General features: G+C 37.0%; 1 protein-coding gene across 2 annotated transcripts in view; it reads right to left on the bottom strand.

Moving 5' to 3' along the window:
• Positions 1-10,120: 10,120 nt before the first annotated feature.
• Positions 10,121-23,992, bottom strand: part of FAM114A1 (family with sequence similarity 114 member A1) — a 36,466-nt gene continuing 22,594 nt past the window's right edge. Inside the window, exons 9-14 of one of the 2 annotated variants that reach the window (XM_030450049.1) lie at positions 21,224-21,309; positions 19,982-20,164; positions 18,569-18,708; positions 17,249-17,321; positions 14,625-14,678; positions 10,121-13,147 (exon numbers count right to left, since the gene is read on the bottom strand). In XM_030450049.1, coding sequence (XP_030305909.1) covers positions 13,046-13,147; positions 14,625-14,678; positions 17,249-17,321; positions 18,569-18,708; positions 19,982-20,164; positions 21,224-21,309 — 638 coding nt within the window. In that variant the 3' untranslated portion in view covers positions 10,121-13,045. The remainder of the gene's footprint in view (positions 13,148-14,624; positions 14,679-17,248; positions 17,322-18,568; positions 18,709-19,981; positions 20,165-21,223; positions 21,310-23,992) is intronic. The other variant, XM_030450050.1, reaches the window with a different exon arrangement.

Below are 23,992 nucleotides of genomic sequence, written 5' to 3'. Positions count from 1 at the left end.
GCAGCTGCACTTACCAGGTCTTATACCTTTCCCTTAGTTCACTTTCCCTAAATCACTTTAGTACCTTGTCCACTAATAGCAATTGATTAAGTACAGCTATTCTCATATAGCTGTATCCTAAAAAAAAAAAAGCCTGGGGACATGGCACAGAATTACCTGTTGGAAGCAAGCCAGTGTGTCTGAACTTTACAGTACATTATTAAAACAAAGAAAAAAAGAAGTTCCACAGGAAACATTGCATAAATGAGGGCATTTAATACCTAGGCTGAATTGCCAAGCAGGGTCTTTTCATACTGGAAATTTCATTAATATAAATATACGAGTTATACTTAAGTGTGAATTTATACTGCTGCAAGTTTATAACTATATTCCTATTTAGACCTTCTTTTCCTAGCAGGAGAATGACATTACTCATTTTTATCCTACTTTCAAAGAAGCATAAAGTCATGGGGAAAAAAGGCCTGCTACCTTCCCTGTGCTGTGAGGGGACCTTGCAGTCAGGGAATCATTTTGCTAATATCAGCCTGTTCTTACTCTACCACCCATGTTGGGAACTTGAGTTCCACCCCAGTGCGTTGCTCTGCTCAGCTCCAGTGGAATACTCCTTGCGTTCCTCTCCCGTTTTCAGTGAGACTCCATTGGCTCAGGGAGTCACTGTTTGGTTCAATACATTTTAGGCTACAAAACCAGGATACCTGGACTCACTTCTCTGACTCACAGTAATGCAAATTTAATTCTGATGAATGCTAATTTTATAACTCACTCTGAAAGAAGAACATTGTTCTATCATGATAACAACCAGGACTCAGAGAATAAAACCTCAGGGTTTTCTGGCCTGCAGTTGTTTTCTGGACTGTTTAGACTTTGTAACATCCCTAGCTTGACAGCTACAATTTGCACATAAAAAAGAACAAGATGAATTTCCTCCCATTAATTTGAATTTCTGTTTGTTTTGCTGTGCTATCCTATTAAAATAATAGCTAATCTCCTGCAATAGTAGATGAAGTAGGCACTATTCTGTCATCTCTCTGTAATACTGCTACAGCATTAGGTTAGTTTGACATCTTGGAAATTGAAGCAAACACTGGCTCAGTAGTGTCAGGGCTGCTATCCCACTGAATTCAGACTCAGTCCTCCATGTATTCTCTGACACATTTTCTTTTTAGCAGAGAGGACAGGCAAGATACATCTTCCACAGCAGCAAATAGATGCAAAGCCAGGGAGAATTCAATCTTGGCCAAGTGAAGCATCATGAATTTGGTGCTGATCCTTTTCAGTTCCTGACATAGCTCAATAGCTTTCTTTTCCTCTGTAACTTAGATGACTAATGCTAGTAAAAGCAAAGCTTGTCACAGTATTCAATATTTAATACAGAGTTACATGTTTAGAAGACACAACATTTCCAGAGAAAAATGTAAAGCCTGATTACCACTTTAGGTCTTCTTCTATGTTTCAGAAAGGAGGACAAAATCTATAGGATTCAAGGCATTTTAGGAGTTTTCTCTAGCCCCTGTATGCTTTCAGTAGAGCATTCCTGTGAGGGGAATATCAGCCTACATTCCAGTCCCTTCCAGGGTCACCCTAAGGGTGAAACAAGACCCATTGTTATTTTGAAAACATAGTTTTATTTTTACTTTGATTTTTATATTCACTTGCTTATTTACCAGAATCCAAACTCTACTTTTTAATTGCATTTTTAAAGAGGGGAGCCAAAATTATATAGTCAGTGGAGAAGGGATGTAGCTAGGCATAAGTGCCACAGTTCATTCTCTGGTTATGAACTGGGTAGAAACCCTGGGCTGCAGAAGTTATGGAGTTAAAAGACCATTGTAGTCCTACAGTAGTGCTTTGAAAAATGTATTGGATCAGCAGCTCTGCCAGGGTAGATGGGGCTTTGAGGACCCTGGTCTAGTGGGAGGTGTCACTGCCCATGGCGGGAGGGTTGGAACTGGATGATCTTTAAGGGTTCCTTCCAACCCAAACCATGGTGTGATTCTATGAGATGTATCTGCACCTCCCTAGGCACTGAAATCCGACTGAAAATCTGGCTGTCCACCTACCTCTGCCATGTGTTCAGATAGATCTCAGTTATTTTCAGACTTGCAGACTCAGTGTTCAACACTCTGCAGGTGTACTTGTTGTTTAATAATATGCATAAAAATTATTTTAACTTTCAATAGCAAAAAGCAGCAAAAATGGATTCCACTGACTGTACCAGAGAGATAGTGCCCATAATTCCTGAACACAAGAACTGTCATGTGGGTGCATCAACTGTAGAAGATAAGTAAATATCTTACAACTACAATTATTCTGCCTCATACTTTTAGAATAAATGGTATGCAATGTCTGCTCAAAATAAATTACTATTTTTTCTAGCCAAGCATATGAGATGACAAACTGGAAAATGTGTTTTGAAAGGACAAGGTGACAGGGAAACAAAATCAGGTTTCTTTCTGCTACCAAGAGTCATCTGTAAACTAATGTATTAGTCTTTAAAACCCTGTGTGTCCCTGAAGGTCCTAGTGCAAATTTTAGCATTATTTTTCTGGTGTAGAATATTGTGTCCTGGATTTCAGGATTATGCTGACATTTGTTTCTGACAAGGGCCAAGGAAAGAAATGATTTCCACATGATGCTTGAAGAGAATAATGTGTTTGAAATAAATAATTCACTAATCAAATTCTGCAAACAAAAGAAATCGATTGTGCTGTCATTATTTATGTCATTAAAGATAGAGCTGCCTTATTCAGAAGGAATGACAAGAACCTGGTTTATTTTTTGTTAGTTTAATGCTTGGAATTAAAATTTAGTCTCCCACTTCTAACTTTCTCCAGCCCTTGTAGTCCAATATTTTTATTCAGGAAGTCCAGATGTAAGGAAACAAGTCTGAGAAGAAATGTTCAGTGCCTCCTCCTGGCAATGCTTGTAAAACCTAGAAATGGAACAAATGCTACTTGAATAGTAGTACAGATTGCACCTGCCTTGGAGGCTTAAGAAAATCTGTCTCAACGTGTGATTTCTCCCTGTGTCTGTGTCCTGCCTTGTGGCAGTCTGTCTTCCCCAAGTGGTGGGGCCATGTGGACTCTGGGCAGACTGGCTGGGGAAGTCTTCCCGGCCTCTTCCTCTCTGGAGGAGCACTTCAATCTTAGAGTGATCAGAGCAGACTAAAAATCCTGTGTGTGTAGCATGTAGAATAACTGTGAGCCCTCTCCTGCAGCACTTCTGTCCTCTGCCTGCTTAAGGGGAAGCAGCATTGTATTCTCTGAATCAGAAGGAGCATTAATGGATTTTGTGAATGTCTAGGGACATGAAACTGTTCTCCCTTATTTGTGGAAATTCGAGACAGATAGAGATACCTGGTAGTTCCTGCATGAAGGGATGCCTTTTATGAGGAAAGAAAGAAGGAAAATTCAGTGTCTTAAAGCCAACTATTGTGGACTATTTTTTTTTCTGTAAAAGGTGTCCAGTGTCATGCTCTGAGCTGCTGGTAGATCAAATGCACACAAATTGGTCACTTTTACCCCAAACACCTTGTTTGCTGCGTCAGTCTCTTTGAAAGTCAGTGCCCCAAGGACAAAATGAAACAATCTGTGTGTCCTGCCTCCCATTAATTCTCTTAATAAAACGAGTGAACTTGTCAAAGGCTGTGTAAAAGCTAATGAAACATCAGCAATTGCCAGTGGATTTCATTGCACTGCCTTTCACCATCAGCACTCCCATCTCTCTTTGTAAAGAGGTTTGAGACCCCTGAACACATGAGGTGCTTCACATTTCTGTCTTCCTTTCTGAATGACAGTGTAGCTGTATAGTTAGATAAGACAAGTAGTTCTCTCAGTGAATATAGAATGTAAGTGACCATTTTATATTCAGGTGAAATGAATTATAAAACTGGAACATAAGCCAGGTAACAGGTAACTGACAGCCGTAACACACAGGGGAAGCATGTGTGAGGCTAAAAAGGTGAAAGCCTCTTTGACAGAAATTGCAAAATTAAAGAAGTTAATGGGTCCCTTTCCTCTCTTATAATCTAAACACATGTGGACATGAAGCCTCCCATGTGAGGTGGTTGGCATAAGAGACTACTAAGTAACTAAATATACAAGAGGCTGATGCCCATCCAGTTTTATTCAGAGTATAATCACTGCTGTCATTTTCTAAGGCTGCCCTACCCTAGCAATTTAGAAATTCAGTTGCAGAGATTCCAGTCTAATACCAGGAAAACTCAGTGCAGGTCCACCTAGGATATTACCTGGCCTTTGACTCAGGCCCCTGCTGCCTTCCTGAAGAAGTCTTTAAATGCCATCAGTGCAGAACTTAGCACAAACAGAAAGGACAACTAAAAATATTCCTTGCCTGTTTTTCCTTATGTCATTGTGGCTATATAAAAATGTTTTCATATTTAAATAATCCCTTGCTCATCTGTCTTGGAGCAAGACACCCACGCAAACAAAGAAAGATACAAATTATGCAGGGAAAGCAGTGAAACTCACAGTTCAAAACATTCTAGCAAAGACACAGTATCCGGAGTGAGAAAGAGATTACAGGTAAACTGCTTTTATAAATCATGCATGTACTTCCGAAGAACAGTAGGTGTGATTTTAAACTGCTGGTATCTTCCCAATTAGCCTTTAGACACTTTTTCTGAAAAGCATCATTTCAGTGCTCAGAAGTGGTTAAAGTCTGTGGTTAAAGTCATCAGAAAACTGGGTGTGATGCTGCAGGCAGACTTCCCTACTCATGCTGACATACTGGGTTTGCCAGTTGGTTGTTTTGGTAAGACATCATTTTTTATGCTTTCATTAATTCCTGTAGATAACTAGGAAAAAGGATTTATACCCACATGCAGCTTTAAATTGTTTTCAGATCTGTATGCAGTCACTCAATTAAATATTTACTTTCTAAATATCACGAAAGACAAATCCTCTTCTGTTTCTGCTTCCATAACAGATTCAAGTCTTAATCATACAATAAAATGAAAACAACTCTCAGTAGGAAAGAACTCACAGAATCAGATTGCTGAGAACATTCCAGAGTACTTGGCACAATTACTGGGCTCTGTATAAAATGCATGCCAGGATGTGTTTCGCAGGAAAACACTGCAAGGTTTTTGAAGGGAAGCAGTCCTGCTTGCTTGCAGAACTGGACTCTAAGGAGCACTGTGCAGGCTGTGTAAATCCCCTGTTCCATTACCCAGCATCAATTTTTGATGCATTGTATTCTGCCTACGCTTGTCATTTTCTAGCTCACTTCAGCAGCTGCTGCCTCCAGTTTGATTTCACAGCCAAGGAACACTTCTTATCCCAGCTCTGATGATGTAAAGGAAAAGGGAGACAGATGTTGTTGCTGGGCCTGAAGCTAAATGAACTACTAGAATAGGTGACAAGCTTCATTTGCTTTTTCACTCATGCTGAGAGTAGAAGTACAGAAGTCCTGTGCTTCCCCCATCACCCAGCACTCTATGGTTCCCAAAAAAACTAAAGATGAGCTTGGTTTGGATCTGGAAATTTTCATATTTCAAGGTTTCTCACCACATGTTACTCTGGGGGATGAAATAAAAATTTCAAAAGTCTCACTGCTGATTACTGAGGATCATTTTTTTCCTTTTGGAATGTGGAAAAAACTGCTTCTGAGACTCCTCAAGGACACCCAACTGGTGCCTGCAGCCAGGTGGATGTCTTGCATGTGCCCTAGGGCAGCTCCTGGCTCAGCCCGCTCTTAGGTTTCCAGGCTTCTCTGAAAGTAAGGTCCAGTGCTCCTCTCCCAAATTCCTGTCTCCTGCCCTTGTGGGGCAGGTACCTAAACCACCATCCTGGTGGTAGGTATCATCCTTCAGTCTTTTGCTCTGATCATGTGTATCTTCTATTTTGTCTGCCTCTTAGGTACAAGGTTTTCTCGTAATACTGCTTTTTAACCTCCTCTTTTTTTTCTGATTCTGTTTTCTTTGGTTTCAGATGTCACCATATGAAGTATGATTACTATTGGATGAAATAAGACCCATTATGCACACAGAAGAAAGCATTTCCACTTTCACTTTGGGAACTACCATCTTTTCATGAGAATGCCAACCACGCCTTTTAGTGCAGAAGCTCCATTTTATCTGTCCTCATAACTTCTGGGTATTAAGGAAATATGAATAGTGGACAATCATGCTTTTAGAAATAACTTCAGCATGAGAGTATAGTCTTCACATCTGCTTTTACTTCATTCAGGATTCATACTTAATTATATGGTTGTGAGATAAATCTTGAAATAATTTCATTTTTTTATCAGAGAATAAATTTATTTTTTAATTCTCGATTGTAAGTTAAGTCTGTTTAAAGATGCAAATTATCCTCTATTTTCATGAAATGTGCATGTTTTTCAGCCTATGTAATGGTCCAGGTAACTAAGATGCTTAAAAAATGCAATTTCTGGCTGTTGAGGAAGGTGGCTGAAAGATCACAGAATTAAGAGAATTCTGCAGTACATTTTCATTTCTGCAGTAAACCAAGAAGACCACCATAAATTCTGCAAAGTCTTAGTGGCTAAATAAAAAAAATGTAAGAAAATATTAATTTGGCTTCAAACCACAAAATCATTATTATTGTTTTTTAATAACTCATTAAGACACCAAATAGGTTTTGCACTTTTGATAAATCACATTTCTATCTTTCGTACTAGCTTAGGTCATTAGTATTCAGACTCATTATCTCCTGGAACTTTTCCTTACTTTCCATTTATTACTGCTCCTCTGAGTGTTATGGAGCTGTTTGGGCTGAGCAGGGTCCCAAACTCATTTGGTGCAAACACATTATTTGTGGGTACAATTTCAGCATCAATTACGAGGCATAGACAGAAATTGCAGAGCCAGGACTTCAGGCTCCCTAGTGGTAAATCCATCAGGATGAACAGATTGTAAACTGCCCATTGCAAATATGATATGCAGCAATTTAGCACCACGTTAATACTTTTAACTTCCATCTCTTACATTTATATAGCTTTTCCCTCCTGAAGCTTTTTCAAATTGCTTGTCAAGCCATTATACTGCACCAAGCAGTTCAGATTTAATAGGAATAGTTGTGAACATTAGCTTCTGAATGATTTGAAGCCATATGGATTTTTTTATATTTAGTTGGGTAAGTACGAAACATTTGTTTCTATTGTTTGTTACCATCTTATAAAAGAATTAGAGAAAAATACTGACTTCCTTGATTTGGGGGCTTCTGCAGCTTTAATGCTCATCTGGGGTAATAACTTAAAGCTCTTCAGAAATGGATTTGCTAACACCATCTATAAAACAAACCTTTTCCAATTTGTTTCTGGTTGTGGTTTTTTTCTGATTTTTTTTTTTCTTCTCATGAGAGAACATCCAACTTACAGATGAGGAGACATACCTATCTCACATCACTGCAGAACTGCTAAGGCCATTCTTGTCAGTGTTTAAATGCTTCAAATTATGTTTGGCACCATCTATCAGTCTTCCCTTTCAGTCACCCAGAGGTCTTGTTGATAGTCCTGCCCCTTGTGACCTCGATTTAATTTCTTCTTTAATTTAAATCCTTTATTCTTGCTGCCTATAACCTTTCTCTTTTCCTTGAATGGCTAAACTGTGACTTACTATTTTATTACCCACAGGCATGCCACAATTCTCTTAAGTGTTTGGTTTTAATACCCTGAAAGGTTCCATCTTCCAAGTTACCTTTAGAAACACCAAGATAAGTAATCCCAAGAGGCTTTTAATAAGATTTTAATCTCTGTTGAGTAAAGCTTACCTTGTCTTGCAACTATGATCCAAACAATGGGAACAAGGAGAGAATGGGGAGATGTTGGTAAGAATGGTAAGAAGGAAATGTGATCCTAAAGCTAATTCCAACCGAAATGGACCTCAAGCAGCCTCCAGTCCAACCTCCTTACATTGGAGGAAGAAGGAAGGGACTTAAAAGCAACCAGTTTAGTGTCTTTCCATTTTGAGAGGCTTCCCAAGGTGTTTAAAGTTGGTTTGAATTACCCAGGATTCTGGCTTTCATATGGGTGACACCATCTGCCTCCCGAGCTGGCACCTTTTGTCAAATGCCTTTTAGCTTCCACCCTGGAGTGTGGAAGAGAAATTGCACACATTTGTTCGAGTCGTGTCTTCATATCTGCTTCTTTACAGCAGCAGAAAATTCAGCTCACTAAGAATTATGAGCAGAGTTTGCTGCAGTGCTTTCAGGTTCAATTTGCACAATACTGTAGTGTTGCACGAGAGTTATTCTTTCACTCCTTAGGTAAAATGTCTGAAATGCAGAACAAATAGCTCAGGCTCTGCTTTGAGTCTGTTAGAGCACCTCCTCAAAAAGACTGTCAAGGGAAGCTAAGAAAAGGAGATCAAAGTGGAGAGACTAATAAGGAGTTCTTAGCAGATCTGTGCTCAGGGACTTTTGGGGTGTGGGCAACAAAGGGAAAACGAGAACTGCAGATCTAAAGTGATGAAATTAGCTGTCTTCTTTCCTTTGAGCTCTTCCTCTTTGAATGTTCTTATCTTTGACTTACTTCCTTCAAGTTCAGGCAGATTTCCATTTTGCTTCCTAAGAGAAATTATATTCCAGTTCTGTTGGAACTAGTCAGATGTCATCTCTTGTTTATTCTGAACAATGCTGAAAAATTCTTTTAGAGAGTCTTTTTCCTTATCCAACCTTAAAAATTGCTGCAATTTCCAGAAAGCACATCCCCCTCCTCTCCCCCTTTTTTTCCTTTGAAAACCATTTTCCCTCTCTCATCTTTTTAATGCAACTCAATTTTTTGACATTTTATTTTCAATTTTAAAATTCTAAAACTGCACACCATCATAAATTTGATAAATGCTGAAGTCAGAGCATGAAAAATACACAGGTCAAACACTAAAAGCAGCTGGTTATGTTCTCATATTCTCAGCAACAAAGGTTGACCTGAGACAGAAAAAAAAGTGTTTAAAGTCCAGAGGGCTTTCCAGTCATACTAAGAATTTCAAAGTAGGTCAGACTGGCTGATGGTGTCACGTTCAGCCTTGCTCTGAGATGGTTTTAAGAAGAACCCAGGAAAGTCCTTTTCCATTCCTTATATTCTTTTGAGACTAACAGAAAGGACAGGGCTGTCATTTGAAATAGAAGTGGAATGCCTCAAAGATAATCCTATGAGCCGGGTGACTGCCCGTACGATAAAAAGCACTTCCTTTCACTGAAAAAGGTGAAAATCGGTATTTGTCACTCAATAAAATGTGGCAATTCAGACTCATTAAAGTTGTTTTGAACCCTGAGTGATGGGTGACGCTGGAAACATAATTAAAAAGCATCTCAAATTGCAATGGTTGTGATTTTGTATTATATGACTGAGGTACCATTTAGAGGAACACATTAATGGCTGCAGTGGGTGATGTAAGCAGCATGAAAAAACTGGGAGAGACATTTCTTTTGTTCAGCTGTCTCAGGCAATGGATGCTGGAGTGTAGGAGCAAATCATGGGGAAGAGATGTTTACACATGAATAGACTATACCCTGAAAAGCAGCAAACAACTTACAGCTTGCTTTGGTTTTTTTGCCAAAAAAAAAAAAAAACCAAAAAAACCAAAAAAACCCAACCAACCAAAAAAAAGGCATATACCTGTAACATTTCAGTACAGCAAATAACTTGTCTAATGGTTTATTCTAGCTCACCCTTCAATGATGACCTGTAATAGTGGATCATCTGCCAGGCTGTAGGCATGCAGACACTGTTTTAAGTTTAATCTTGATAAATTTCTCAGTTCAGTGGGTGCAAAATCCTGCCTCCTTTGTGTCTGCAGAAAAAGGTGTGTTCATAAGTGAATTGAATGTCATGAAAAACAGATCTGCTGAAGTGAACAGGTAATTTTCACAATCTAGGTTATTTTTTAAATAAGTACTTAAAACCTAGCAGTTTGACAAGTGGCAAGGCACACTTAGTGCACTGACCTGGAAAAAGGCAGTGATGAAAGGAAGAACTGTCTCCCTTAAAAGTTTGAGGCAATGTCTGTTTTTGTCAGTAAGATCAAACTCATCATCCAAAGGTAAATCACAAAATCCAAACGTGAAAGACTTCACAGAGTGCATCCTCCCATCACATTATTCTTCAGAACATTCTTTTTTAGTATACTGTCTCAGTTCAGTATCTCAAATGATTTATTTGACTGATGAAAAAACACAAACCAGTATAAGCAAAATATTCTTGTTACATCCATACAGCATTTTTCTACTGAAATATTATTTTCCTGAAATTGATTTAAAGATACCACATTCAATTTTCCTAGAACAAGATGATTGCATCTTAGACCAGATGCAGTATCTCTATGTTCATATTCTGCCCTGTTTCCCTTCCTACATTGTAGGGATTTAAATACTTTAAGCCCACACATTATTTTTTATTCTTTCTTTTCTTTAGGGTAAAGTACTTTATTCAATACATACATAATTTAAACAAAACAGTGAAACCACTAATAAGGAATACCTCCAGACAAGCAATCTTTGCCTTAAGAATGCCTTCAATGAGCACATTATCCCCTGAGGCTACTAATGCTGTATTGTTCAGCTGCTGCTAAAAGGCACCACTATTGGTCAACACACCTTTCTGTCAGGTTCAACACTATATATTCTGCACTGCATTTCAAAGAAAAAAAGAAAGATCCATATGAAAAAGTAAATTAATTAATTTGTGCCTGAAAACATAGTCTCAGCATAGGAACCATGTGAAATTGCTGTGTTCTATGACTATGACAGTAACACCATGTTTACAGATACCTGATGCAAAGCTCTACTCCAACACAGACAAAAAGGCTTCTTGATGAAAAATTATGATGAAATCAAAGTAAAAATAAATCCAGGACGTACTGATTAATACGTGAAAACACTGACACTTTTCTTGCAGGTCTTCATTTGAAAAATAAACAAGCTTTTAACCAGGTATTATGTTTGCCACAACAGAACAATAGACAAAAAAATGCTTTAAACAAATACGCCTTTCTAAAAGCTACCGAATGGTTTTCCTGATGTCCAGGTCTTTAAAACTTAAAATCACTTAGGATGAAGTGTATTGAGTGAGTACATAGTCCTCAGTGATCTGCACTGAGGAGCTGTTCTTCTGGGCCAAGTGTGTACACACGAATGATCCCTGATAGGAAGGGTGTTTATTCCCCTTTGAAGTGTAAGAAGCCAGAGGAGCACTGGGTATGATGCAGTGTTTTGCATCAATTAAACATTATTTTATAACACAAAGATATACCACTGATAGAAAGGTTGTTGGGAGCTGTACTGTACCTTTGGGCTAGTGAGCCTGCCTACCAGTCACATTTTGCCACGTGCCTCTGTCTCTTGTGTGGCAGCAATGTTAGCCCTTCAAAATGGCATAAATACCAATGAATGTCAAGCCTTGTTTGCCTCTTCAGCTGCCAAAGGGGTTTCCTGGTTTTGCTCACATTGCTCTAAGGTTCAGGTTACGTTCTGTGCAAGTGGATTAGAAGACTATACAAGATACCTCAAATCTGTTAAACTGCAAAGTGGCATAAAACTGATTTTGTGTAATAGACCTCATTTTAGGGATAGTGAAAATTTCATCTCTAAATAAAAAAGATGGAAAAGTCACAATGCATGTGAAAGTAGAACAGAGACCACAATGGTGGAAGATACAAACAAACCTTTCTGTCCTGTATTATTTGGACTCACAAACGTTTCCCTGTGCAAAGCTGACACATGGTCTCTCATTCAGGATGGTATGTCCTCCTGCTCTATTTCATTAATTTTATGATGCATGAACTATGCTTCTAGAATTAAACATATTCCGATGATAACTACAATTAAAAAAGCATTTAAATAAAATTCATGAGTCTGTCAAGAGGAAAAAAATACAAATGAAAGAAATGCAATACACAATGAAAATCCAGGAGAACAGGCTACATAAAATACTGGAAGGTTCTTCCTGCCTGTGAGGTAAAATAGCCTAAACAAACCCTGAGGTTCATAGCTCAGGACTTTAAGCTAAGGATATGGAAAAAACATCATGGTTGATGATGTTATTATGCAATGTCACTCCTGCTGCTCATTAGAGCTACTGCCTCAGAGAAAAGGTGATTGCTCTGATGTATGATCTTCCCACCCAAAGCAGTTGTCTCATAACTTCTTTTCACAACTTCTTTTCTACATCCAAAACCTGTATTTCTGAATTATCACTATGAGTAACTCCATTTGATAAAAAGGTTCATAATGTTTAAAGCACAAATTAAGCCCCAAAATGCTAACTCAATAACACACCTAAGAGAAGATTATTTTGGGGGTTTTTCAATTGCCCAACAAAAGTGAAATTTTCTATTCCTTGCATATTAAAAAGATTACTTTGGCCTGCAATGTTGTCCAGCCACTGGAATTAAAACCAGACATAAATGAATATAAAATTAAGGGTCAGCAAATACAGAGCTTTACCCATACTCTGAACTGGCTCAGAAAATTCTGTATGCATACCATCCATAACTTTAATTTAGCAAAATTAATGCTTATTACTGTACAACTCCTCCAACACAAAGTGTTATGTAACAGGTACAGATTATTATTATGTTAACATTTGCTACTGTAAATAATATTTAACAAGCAGAATACTACAATAATTTGTTCATGTTGGCTAAAATTAAGTACTGAAACCAACTTTTGAAATTTACATTCTTAACTAACAGTTATGATGCAAACAATAGACCTTTTTTAAAACTTTACATTCTAATTTGCCTCACATCTTGTCTCCAACTGAAAGGGTTAACATTTAGAATCCATGTTTAAGTCAATGCTAATATCAGTAAACTTGAGGTTAAATTAATGTAAAGGATATACTCTAATGGAAAAGAAATTACTCACTTTACTACTTCTGAAGTCTAAAAGTCCAAAAGAGCTTTAAAATGTTGTCCAACATTGTATGTGTAAAACTGTGTTTAGTGTCTTCAAAGGACTCTAAGTGGCCAGACAGCTCTCATCTCTCAGCATCTCCTCTATCTACATTAAAAACATTGCATCCCTGGCTTCTGTTCAGCCCCGTGGTGGCAACTGCTGGGACTCTGTCACTCTGGTGCTTTCAAACAACTGGTCTGGATATGTGAAATCTGCAGAACTGGAAGCAATAGCTGGAAAGCATCCTGAATATATGTAGTACTGTTGCAACCCTAATGGGAAGAGAAAATATGATTCATCAGTATAGCTGTCATGTATTTAAGGATTTACATTGTACATCTAAAATAAACAACATTTTTTTCCCCCCACATCTGCAGCATGCTGTATTAGCATATGTATTCACACAAGATTTCAGAATCTGGAGATAGCAAAAATGGGAAGTTACAACAGTTTACAGCTGATAAGCATAGCCTGAATCACTATGTAAAAATCTGATTTCCCCTCATCTTGCACTCTCAGAGAGTTCTGTTTGTAATGTGAGCAGAATAAATTGCCACAGTGTTCAGAAGCAGATCTGACTTTTTAAACACAAACCAGCTAGTGTCTCCATCAACAGCAAACAAATTTTGAATTTCCTGTAGGTGGGAGAAGTATCACTGATAGTGAATTATTATAATGGTTTTAACACATTTTTGGAATTTCTTACACTAAACAGTACAGCAGCTTGAAATATTCCATCAGCCCAGGCTGCATTAATACATAATTGTACACAAATACGAGATTTAAGAGATATAAAACATGACATTCCACAGTTCTGGACATTCTCGGATTTAGCAGTTCTTGGAGCACAGAAAGATATACCAGCTACAAAGCAAATTTACCCTATAACAAAAGAAACCATTTAGCAATCTTTACTACAGCTCTACTCAACTTGTCATGATTTTCCTTAAAGGTTTTGTTAACTGAGCACAAAATTGCTTATTCTAAAAAAGTTTTTTCCTCATTTTAAGGAACAGCAGCTACTGCACAAAGAATGATAATTTGTAGTCACTGTTACATGTTTATTTGCATTTAAAGAGCTGTGAACTAGTCATCAGGGTTCAAACAACTTGTGCTGCAGATAGTACACACTTTAGTACTTCGCAGCATATTACTCCTTCTTGACCTTTTTTCTCCTTAGTAAAACTGAGACACATTTTACTTACTGTACTCTTCCAATTAAAAATATCTCATGGTGCCCTATAGAAGAAGTCACTCATAGATCATGATGTCTAATAAATCACTCTTGAACATTCTGGAAATTTCTGACACATGGTTATCTATGCACTGACCAAGGGGCTGATAGACCATGACTCTGCAGAAACGTGGATGGAAAAACAATGTAACACCCCTGAAACTCAAATTTTAAAGAAAAGCATAGTCTGAAACTATCTGTGAATAAGAAATATTTTGCAAGATTTGAAGTAGGTAATGGAATAGTAAGAATAGTTATCCTAAGCAGTCTGCAAAGAGGATAAAAAGTGCTAAACAGCACACTGCAAATTGTCTGACCAAAACAGCAGCAGAATTTAAGAGCTGGCCAGTATCACTTCAGTCATTCAGTTCTTAAGAATCAGCTAATGCAACTGTGGGAGAGGCTGAACACAAAACCATGAGGTTTATAAGCTGACAGAAAAAGATACTGTCATTACTTGTTATATAGCTCTTTCTTCAGATATAAATGTGGCTGTTTCAAAAGTAAAGTCTTACCTCTAATTGCACACTGTCAATTATGGGGTTAAGAACCTCTGCCTTCAAACTGCTCTGTAAACCAGAAAATGAAATGAAATTTCAGGATAAGAAATACATTCAGCTGAAATATATTGATATCTGAAAAGCAGTTTTATGAACAGCTTCACCTGGATTCTTATTCAGACTTCATTCCAGTATCCCTGATAACTGTGTCCACATTTCATACACACTTCAATAGACCCTACGTATTTCTATAAGTGAGTACTAAGATGAACTAGGATGGGCACAGGGTTTTATTTTTTCATTAATTCATGTACCACAGAATTTCAAACTGCCTGGTTTCCTGCGGATATGAAATTTATGTGTTGATATTGGCTGTCCATTAGAATTTCTTAGCTTAGAATCTCTTAGCTGATTTCAGGGAAATTAGAAGAAGAAATAGAGGTCAGAAAGATAATAAAGTTATTAGAATCTTACTGAAAATCTGAAATTAGGTGGTAATGAACTGGAGGCAGTACACATTGAGCTGGACAGCACAGACTGGCCAGTACATAAAGCTCAGCATACTTGGCATTCTTCTCAAATGACAGGTAGGAATAAAAATGGGTACAATGAATTGTGACATTACCAGAGGCTAGAGAAACCAAAACCCTAGAAAAACAGAACAGGTCAGCTCTTCTGCTTTTTAAAATGGCAAAAGTTCTTTCCTTTTTTATTTCTCTCTGCCCTTTGCATTGTGGTGTTTCAGAAGGACATAAACCTCCATCAGGAGTTGCTTTTTTTCCAATACCAAACAATGGACCTTATTAGAAAGAAAAAAATACAGTATCATTTAATTTAACTGAAAGAGGTCCACTTAAAACCCTGTAGCTTTCGTATTACAGATTTTAAAAAATATGAAACACTTTAATTTTTCTTTTGGAGAAAGACGGACAACAAAGGGAATACAGTTAGAGAATAGGGCAATTTTACTGTTAGCTACTGGAAAATCCATTACAGCTTGCACTGTTTAGTTGATTGTCATTAAAGTGAAACAGAGAGCAGTATCAAATAAAAATCATTGACTTTATGATTCAGTAAGTTAAAGTTTGAAAGAAATTTTACATTGCAAGCAAAGCTAATATTTTTTACTTCTGCATTACTGCTCACTCAGAAGCATTGCCAACATCACGGACTATGTACAGCCAGCCCTACAACTGATGTCTGAATTACACAGATACAAGTACAGGTATGGCATTCTGTTTGGAAAGAACAGTATTTTCTGCTTTAAGCCATCCCTCAGTTTCCCACAAATTAAGGCATTTTCAGTATGCTGGAATGTGTTTGTGAACCAAGATGCTGTTGGCAGGTTAAGGAGGAAATGGAACCACAGGGACATGCAGGAAGATGTAACTTTTCTACAGTCTTGTGTGATACGTTCTCCTTATATTCCTACTGATCATAATAAGCAGAAGACCTGCATCTCCCTCCAAAAGCCTACAGAAATGGGACAGCACATAAAGATCTCCCCTACTAGAACTCTCTTGTAGACTGCTATGGCAGTAGGAAATGTCCCTGTGCTCTTATTTCTTATGTGTACCACATATATCCAAAACAACTGAGTACACAGTTGGTAAGAACAAAACCTCAGACAAAGCTTGTGAAAGCTTTAGTTTCCAATTTTATAACCTGGGCCAGCTTAGTATCTCATTTGCAATTTATTTTTATATGTCTTGTGAGTGTCATACAAAGTTATGCTAAAATACAGTACCAAAATGCAAAACAAGCAGCTTCTCCCAGAGTAATGGGAAAGAATGTTAATCATTCAGGAAAAAAAAGCAACCTAATGCATCATATTTTCTACAAATAACTCAAAAAAACACTTGCTCAGAAATGTGCTGGAATAGCTCATGGGAAAATTAGGGAAATTTCCTATGATGTACATTCATGTTTTCATGGGGTAATCAGGAGAGCCAGCTTTTACTCTTCTTTGAGGTTTACAGAGTATTTTCAGCAACAGCACAATTTTTGCCTGTGGATCCTGCTAGAATACTCAGATGTCAGTCATCTTTGAAACATCTTGAAAGGCAGGATACTATTTCTAGCAAAGATTTTCACAGATGAATGGTTGTTCCTAAGAGCAATATCTTGAGATACACGACAGAGGTTTGTTTGGTTTTTTTAAGACAGACAGCCAAACAGACTTTTTAATCTCTTAAACCTTTTGAAAGCACAGTGGCCCTAGGCCATGGGATTTAACAAAGGCTACAAAGACAGCTTGTGAAAACATTTTAAGGTACTGGAAGTGTTATTTCTTAATGACTTTTACACAAAGGCATTCAAAAGATATAGGCTGAGTAGGAGAAGACTGGGTCCCTTCCAGTATGAGAGGATAAGAAGTGCTGAGTGGTCATCAGGAAAAATGGAAAATGGAAAGAGATTTTACAAGGCAGGGGACATGATGCAATCTATCAAGGCTTATAAATTTTCTCTGCAACAGGGAATATGAAGTGAAAGTGCTCTGTGTGCTTTATCTGGGGAAAGAAGTGCCCTCTTTGCTGGTCTCTCATGTAAAGCCACCCATACAGAGTAGTAATTTCTGTTTCAAGAAGTGAACTATGTTTAAGAAAGCCCAAATGCTACAGAAAATGCTGTTATCTTACCCCAGCTGCTGTTAGAGAATCAGAAAACTTCTTTGTCAAAGTTGAAACTTCATTGCACATGGCACTTGTTAAGCTGGTTTTAAAAAAAGAGAGACAGATATAAAAATACATCCTTGTCCTGCCAACAGATAAAAACTCTATGACTGTACCAGGCATAAACTTCATCTTAGAAGCCAAGAAGGTTCTTATGGCAATTTTATTTCTTTTAAAATATTTTGGGGTAGATTCTCTTCATAATATAGTTTTTATATTCCTTCACTGACAAATCCATTGCTGACTACAGTAGCAAAATTATCACATTGGCTCAAAAAAGCAATGTTTCATTTTTTTTTAAATTAAAAGCTTCTGGTTTAACTATTGTTTTCCAGATGAATGCAGCAACACAACTCCTAGAAATATTGTTAGAAATATATCAAACTTTAGTGAGAACAATGAGAAGTTTCCTGTGTAAGCAACTAAACATCTACACTGTACTAAAAAAGGAAGTACCCCTGTGGTTATAACAGGAGATCTGGTTCTATTCCTAGGTCTTTCACTGTTCTGCTAAACATTCCCAAGTGCACCAGGTAGAACCTCATCCTGCAGGGTGCACCTTAGCTCTAAACCTGAAACCTTGTTCCAGGACTTTGTTTTAGACTGGAGTGTCCCTATGGAGTTTGTGATTGCTATGAGCATTCTTAAGGATAAACACGTGCTTAAATACTTCACTTACTTAGGACTGGAGTTCTTACATCTTAATGCAAAACCCACTGAAATCAGTAGAACAGATTATGAAAGAGTGCTTGAGACCTGAATTTTGTGTCCCACTAGATAAACTGACTTCTACAATTTATTTATGCTTTGGTGTGGTTTACTATAAAAATGCTGACAATATGGTCTTATTGTTTAGAATGGCAGATTGGCTCTTGTATATTTTTGGGCAGATAAACACTAAATAATGACACTATCAGCAGATAATAAGACTGCATTATGCATTATCAAAGCAAATCCTACTTATGCTAGCACAGTGTCTTTTGCAGAGGAAACAAGAAATGCAACCCAAAGTAGCATGGAAATTCACATGCTGGGGCAAAATCAACTTTCAGCCCATTAGTAGGCCATGATTTTGCAGACATACATGAGCTAGCCCTGCCAAAAAATGACAGGTAGACCACATAACTTAATTGCAATAGAAAATATAGCACCAGGTCCCCTAAAGCCAATATTGTTTGTTAATCCACATAACTTTTTTTTTTGTCACTATAAGTGACAAAAGTTGAATGGAACTTCATGAGTTTTAAACAAATGTCAAATGTTCACTATGAAGTAAATAATACTCACTTAGTCAGTACTTTTGCTTGATCTTGAGCTGTTTTTTCCACTTCCTGCCCATGCAGAATCAGTTCTGCTACTTTATGAAGCTGTTCAATACAGCGAGCAGTTATCTCAGCCAGACTTTCAATGGATAGCATGTAGATTTTCTTAAATTAAAAAAAAAATCAACAAAAACCCCCAAACCAAATATAACAACAGATATATACATATAAAAGAATTTGAAACATAGGAAACCTCTCTGCCTCAACTGGAAGTACCACCACATGCATAGAGAAGTATTATAAGCCATAATGTCATCCTCACAAACAATACTGGAAAATGAAATATCCACAGATTAAAAAATACACACTTCATACTCATCCTGAAATATCAGTAAGAACAAGTCTACCATTTCTTTGGATGGGAACTAGATCAGGGTCTCAGATTTTCTAACACAGCTCTTTTAAACCTAGTCCTAACAAATACAAAGACCTCTTCTAGAAGAAGCCATTTCAGATGGAGCCAGAAGTACCAAGTCATCCCTGAGCTGAAACTTTAGACCAGAAATGGATAATAATCCCAATTTAAAACATGGCTTTTATCAGCAGTGATAAAAAATTCTACCCAGCATTATGGAATTAAGGCTTTCACAAGCTGATTCCAAATGAAAATCTGCAATCACATAAAAATCTGTAACACATACAGTGTCACTGTGTCTCCTTCTTTGCACTATTTTTTGTAAGAAAAGATGACAAGTATTTTCTTAATTAGAATTCATTCAAAAAATCTTGACAAAGATACCAAACATATTTAATATTGTTGTAACTTGGTGTAAAATGTTAAATCACATTTAAACTTAGCAATGAGGGACTGTCTAAATGGACACAATACTTTTAGCCTTAAGAGCTATGTTTCATAAGGGAATGAACACTTGTGAGTCTGTTTTGCTTGCTGTGATTTAAACTGTTTAAGAGCTCAAATAAAATCTGAGGATTTTTTCCATGTATTGTTATAGAGATAAAGAGACACCAAAGTACACTGAGATGCAACTTTCAGTGTACTGTTGACATGAAACCACAGAGTCCTCCAGCTGATTCTATGCTGTGTATTCACATGTATAAACACAAAAGCACAGATTATAAAAAAAACCAAAACCAAAACCAATGCAGTAAGCAGAGGACCTGCTACATTTGACATTTCCTTATGGGAATAGGCTGAAAGTAAAAATATTTCTGTAAGTTATCTTCCTACTGAGTCTACAGTGAATAGCTGTATATTAGTATTTCTTTTTATTTATTTATTTATTTTATTTATTATTCTTGTTTCTTATTTATTTCTTTTTAAAAAATAAGGACAAAATATAAAACCAACAAAGATAAAGAAGTAATCTTATCAAAGTATGACAATTTAATGAAACTTATCCTCCAAAAGCTTTTTTACCTCCACAGTTTTGTTTTCATCTACTTCTGTTTTATCACTGTCTATTTCTTCTTTCTTAATCTTTTCTTCTTTCTTAATCTTTTCTTCATCAGGTTCTCCAGGTTTTTCTTCTAGTTTTTCTTCTATGTCTACTGGGGTGGAAAGAGTGGCTTCTTCCAGCCATTCATGAGCTTTCTTCCTAGCCTGCAAAACAAAAAAATGAACCCCAAAGTTCAGTTCAAACCCCAAATGTTCCTGAACATTAATTAACAAGATATTTAATTATTTCCTTTTTACATTCAGAGACCTAAACATATCAAGCCTCTGCCTGGCATTTAGTTAAGTGTTTAAGAAACTGTAGGAAGAAGTTATTTCTGACTCCATAAAGATGGATCAGCCAGGGATAATTTCTCTATAGGTGTGATATTTCTAACCAATACACAGAGTTGGCATTAATATTGAAGTTATTAGGATTTTAGCTTTATAAGGTATCTTTCAAAGGACTTTCCAGAGGAATAATTTTCCCAAATAAAAAAAATAAGAAGATGGCATAAGAAAATAAATATTGGAGAGGTAAGAGAGATATAATAAATTCTTAAATGAAAAATAAATAAAAAATCACTGTATCTTCAGCTGCCTCTCCAGGCATGAAAGTAGATCAAAGTGGAAAAGCCTTGAAATTTTCTACAATTTCAGACTACTGTTACGGTTAGTACAAAATTTATGATGTCTCTTTTTAATATACATTCAAATTAAAATGTTAAGACTTCAGCCTAAGCTAGTTATCCACACTCTATATATGTAGCTAAGAGAGAGGCAACCATCTGACCCTAAAATCAACAGATGAATCACATTTATAGGGGCCTGATGAAGTTAGATAGAATAAATACAAGACTTTGCTTCTAGCTAAGGTCTGGAGAAGTCCCTCAGAAGAATAAACATGATCAGCAAGGAAAAAATTCTGAACCTGAGGTTTTTTTCCCAGTGGGCAAAACCAAACTGGCTCTGCTGTTCTGCTGAGACAGGTTCAAGGCTTTCCACCACGGCCCATTGTGCAAGCTGGTCACTGCAGTCACTGCAGCTGTATTGCCTTACTCACCTCACTTCTATAAAAGCTTTTCCATAGTCATCTTTTTAGTCCCACCATGCTGCACTTTCCCTCCTGAACTGTCTGAACTGAGCTTTGTGTCAGATTTCAGAACAAAGCCCTCTCTCTTTGGCTTTGTCCAAGACACAGAGGGGAGCTGACTAATAATTGCAAACCTTATTAAGTTTGTCAGGTGTAGCAGCAACGTGCAATTCAAACAGCAGTTCGGTCAGCATGCTGACAAACTCTTCTCCCATATCTGCTGGAAGAAAAAGAAAAAACAAACCAAACCAATTCTTGTTAGGATATTATCACAAAAAATCTTACCCAATCAAATGCATCCTGTCAAACACCTTCCACAAGTACTCTAGCACTTGAAAACACTGACAGTGATACAAGAAAGGTGTGTGTGTGTGCCCTCAAATAAAGAGGATAAACAACAGAGATACCTGTACAACCAGACATGCTACCCTTCCACAACTTCACTTTGACTGCTCTTTCCACCCCCTTCCAAACTCCACTAAGTTTCACAAAACAGGTAAGAGGAGAAGCAACATGATCCCTAGCGACCTGATAAAAATACATGACCCACAAAATAATCAAAGACATACTAACCTATTCTTTCAAACCAAGGTATAAAAACTGCAGAAGGATCAGATACAAGTAAGTTTCAGAGGAAATACACTGGTAAACATGCTCTCCCTGTTGCTCTGTCTGCAAACTGCAGCTAAGAGGTGTGTTTTCTTTCTGTTTTGAGATTGAGCTTTGCTTAAGTGAATAATGTTTTCTGTTCTGCTTTGGAGTAATGAGCCTTAAAGAATCTGCACTTTTATTTCACAAGATTTGCAAGCAGAGATAAATAACACTAGGATTTGCACTTCATCTTTATTGTATATATTCCTTTGATTACTTGCAGTTGCCATCTTCTAACATGCTGTAAGTTCCTAAAATTTGGTATTTTGATTGGTTCTGTTCATCTGGACTTTCTGAGTTTGGAATCTTCATTAACATTTCCTGGTGAAATGTGCAAAATATATTCTTTTTAGTCTGATGACACTAAAAGGTCGAAGTGCCCATATAGCCCCCAGTAATGAAAATTTCCATTTTTATGAAAATCTTCAGTATTGGCCTTAAAAGCACAGGGCCATTAATCTTCAATGAGTACTGGGACTTTTTAGAATGGTTTACAGTCCACAGTACCTTGCAACATGTGGAAAGGTGGTGGAATCTGACACTCAGATCATCCTCTCCTTGAGCAAAGGACATCTCACCCTTGCTTGTAAATCCAGGATCCATCTTTAGCGATATAAAATAAAATTAGTATTTAGGATGAAGAACTCTTCACCTGCAATGACCAAGAGACTGAGCTTTTCTCTTAACACCAGGGCAACAGGTCAAGAAGATTGTATTCTGACAGGCCAAAGACATTCATTTCACTGCTGCCTTTATCAGTAAATTTTGGCAATAGGATTTTCAGCACCTCTTGGATACAATGAATTCACTTGTTCTTAAACCAATGCCAAATTGTTTTATAAACTGCAGCATGCTGAAAACCAATAAAGAGTTCACTGATTCAATGCAGAATTACCAAAACTGTCAATAATGGGCACATTCAATTCAATACTCACTTTGGTTACCATCTCCCTTAACCTCACATATGAAATTTTTGGTGTTAATGCTTTTCAAAATGTAGGTAAAGCTATTTTTTCAGATATTCTCCTCTCATTATTTCATATACAACTGAAAAGAAAAAAAGCTGCAGTGAAAAATACATGAAAGGGGTGCATAATCAAAGTGTGAGGAAACATTAGAAGGGAATACGTTTGTCTTTCTCATACTTGTGTCAGAAAATATCTTCCTTTTCTTTCTTTTCATATTGATTTTGTACCTCTCTGACTGTTAAGTAAAGGCACAAAAACCCAAAGATTCCAGGTTCAAAGTTGCCAAGAACAGAGCTTAACCCAAATTCTTTCACAAAACAGTCCTCCAAAGATCACTGCAGTAATTTCTCCTTGTATAGAACTGAAAGTGTTTATGGCAGAAACTAAAAGCAGCAATAATATATCTAATGAGATCCTGAGAGTCTAGGATGAGAAGGGATTCTGAGAGTTTATGTAAAACAAGCAGCCACCTTTTTCAATCCCTTGAAAGCAAAGTATTGGCCTTTCTCCCATCTAGTCTTTTTTTTTTTTTTCTGAATATATAAAGCATTGACAAATGACACCACACAAATAATATTACCTTGATGACAAGAAAGTGGTCACAAATTAGCAATAAGTGGTAATTATTTTCAAATATTGCTGAGTGGCTAGCTAAGATATATAATTTTCAAACACCATCAGTTAACCTCTACCTTTTATAGGGGAGTGGCTTCCTTACATAAAAGAAAAAACCCTTAAGTTTTATTGAGCTAGGAATCACAAATCAAAATCCTACTGAAGGCAAATTAGTTGTAGCTTTAAACTGTTTAGCAAGCAGGATTAAAACACAACATTCCTCCACATAGACTGCTACCTCTTGCTGGATTAGCTATCTTAACTAAAAATACATAATTCTGTATTAAAAGTATGCTATTAAAAAGAACATATGGTCTACTGACTTAATTTTATAAGTGTAAACCTATTAATGTGCTTAACAGGACCTTAGTTGTATTAACTAGCTTGAGCTAAGAACACAAATGATAATGAAGCCTTCTCTTCACAGAAAGACATTTAATCATGAGATGCATTTAATCCTGATCAGCCAAACTGTTGTTAAATTTATCTATGCTGGATGCCAAATCATGCTTAAGATCATTGGTAACATCAAACCAGAACATTTTATTAATGTAAATATTAACTATGCCACAGTAGTATGTTTAAGGTCCCAAGGAATAGTTTCAGGTAAACAGTTCCAGTTTAAAGAAAAAACAACCCAAACAAGTCAAACCTAGACCCTAGAAGATC

The sequence above is a fragment of the Calypte anna genome, chromosome 4A (assembly GCF_003957555.1).
Source record: "Calypte anna isolate BGI_N300 chromosome 4A, bCalAnn1_v1.p, whole genome shotgun sequence".
NCBI classification, from domain to species: domain Eukaryota; kingdom Metazoa; phylum Chordata; class Aves; order Apodiformes; family Trochilidae; genus Calypte; species Calypte anna.
The sequence above is the reverse complement of the archived record's forward strand: the minus strand, read 5'-3'. Positions and strand labels throughout refer to the sequence as shown.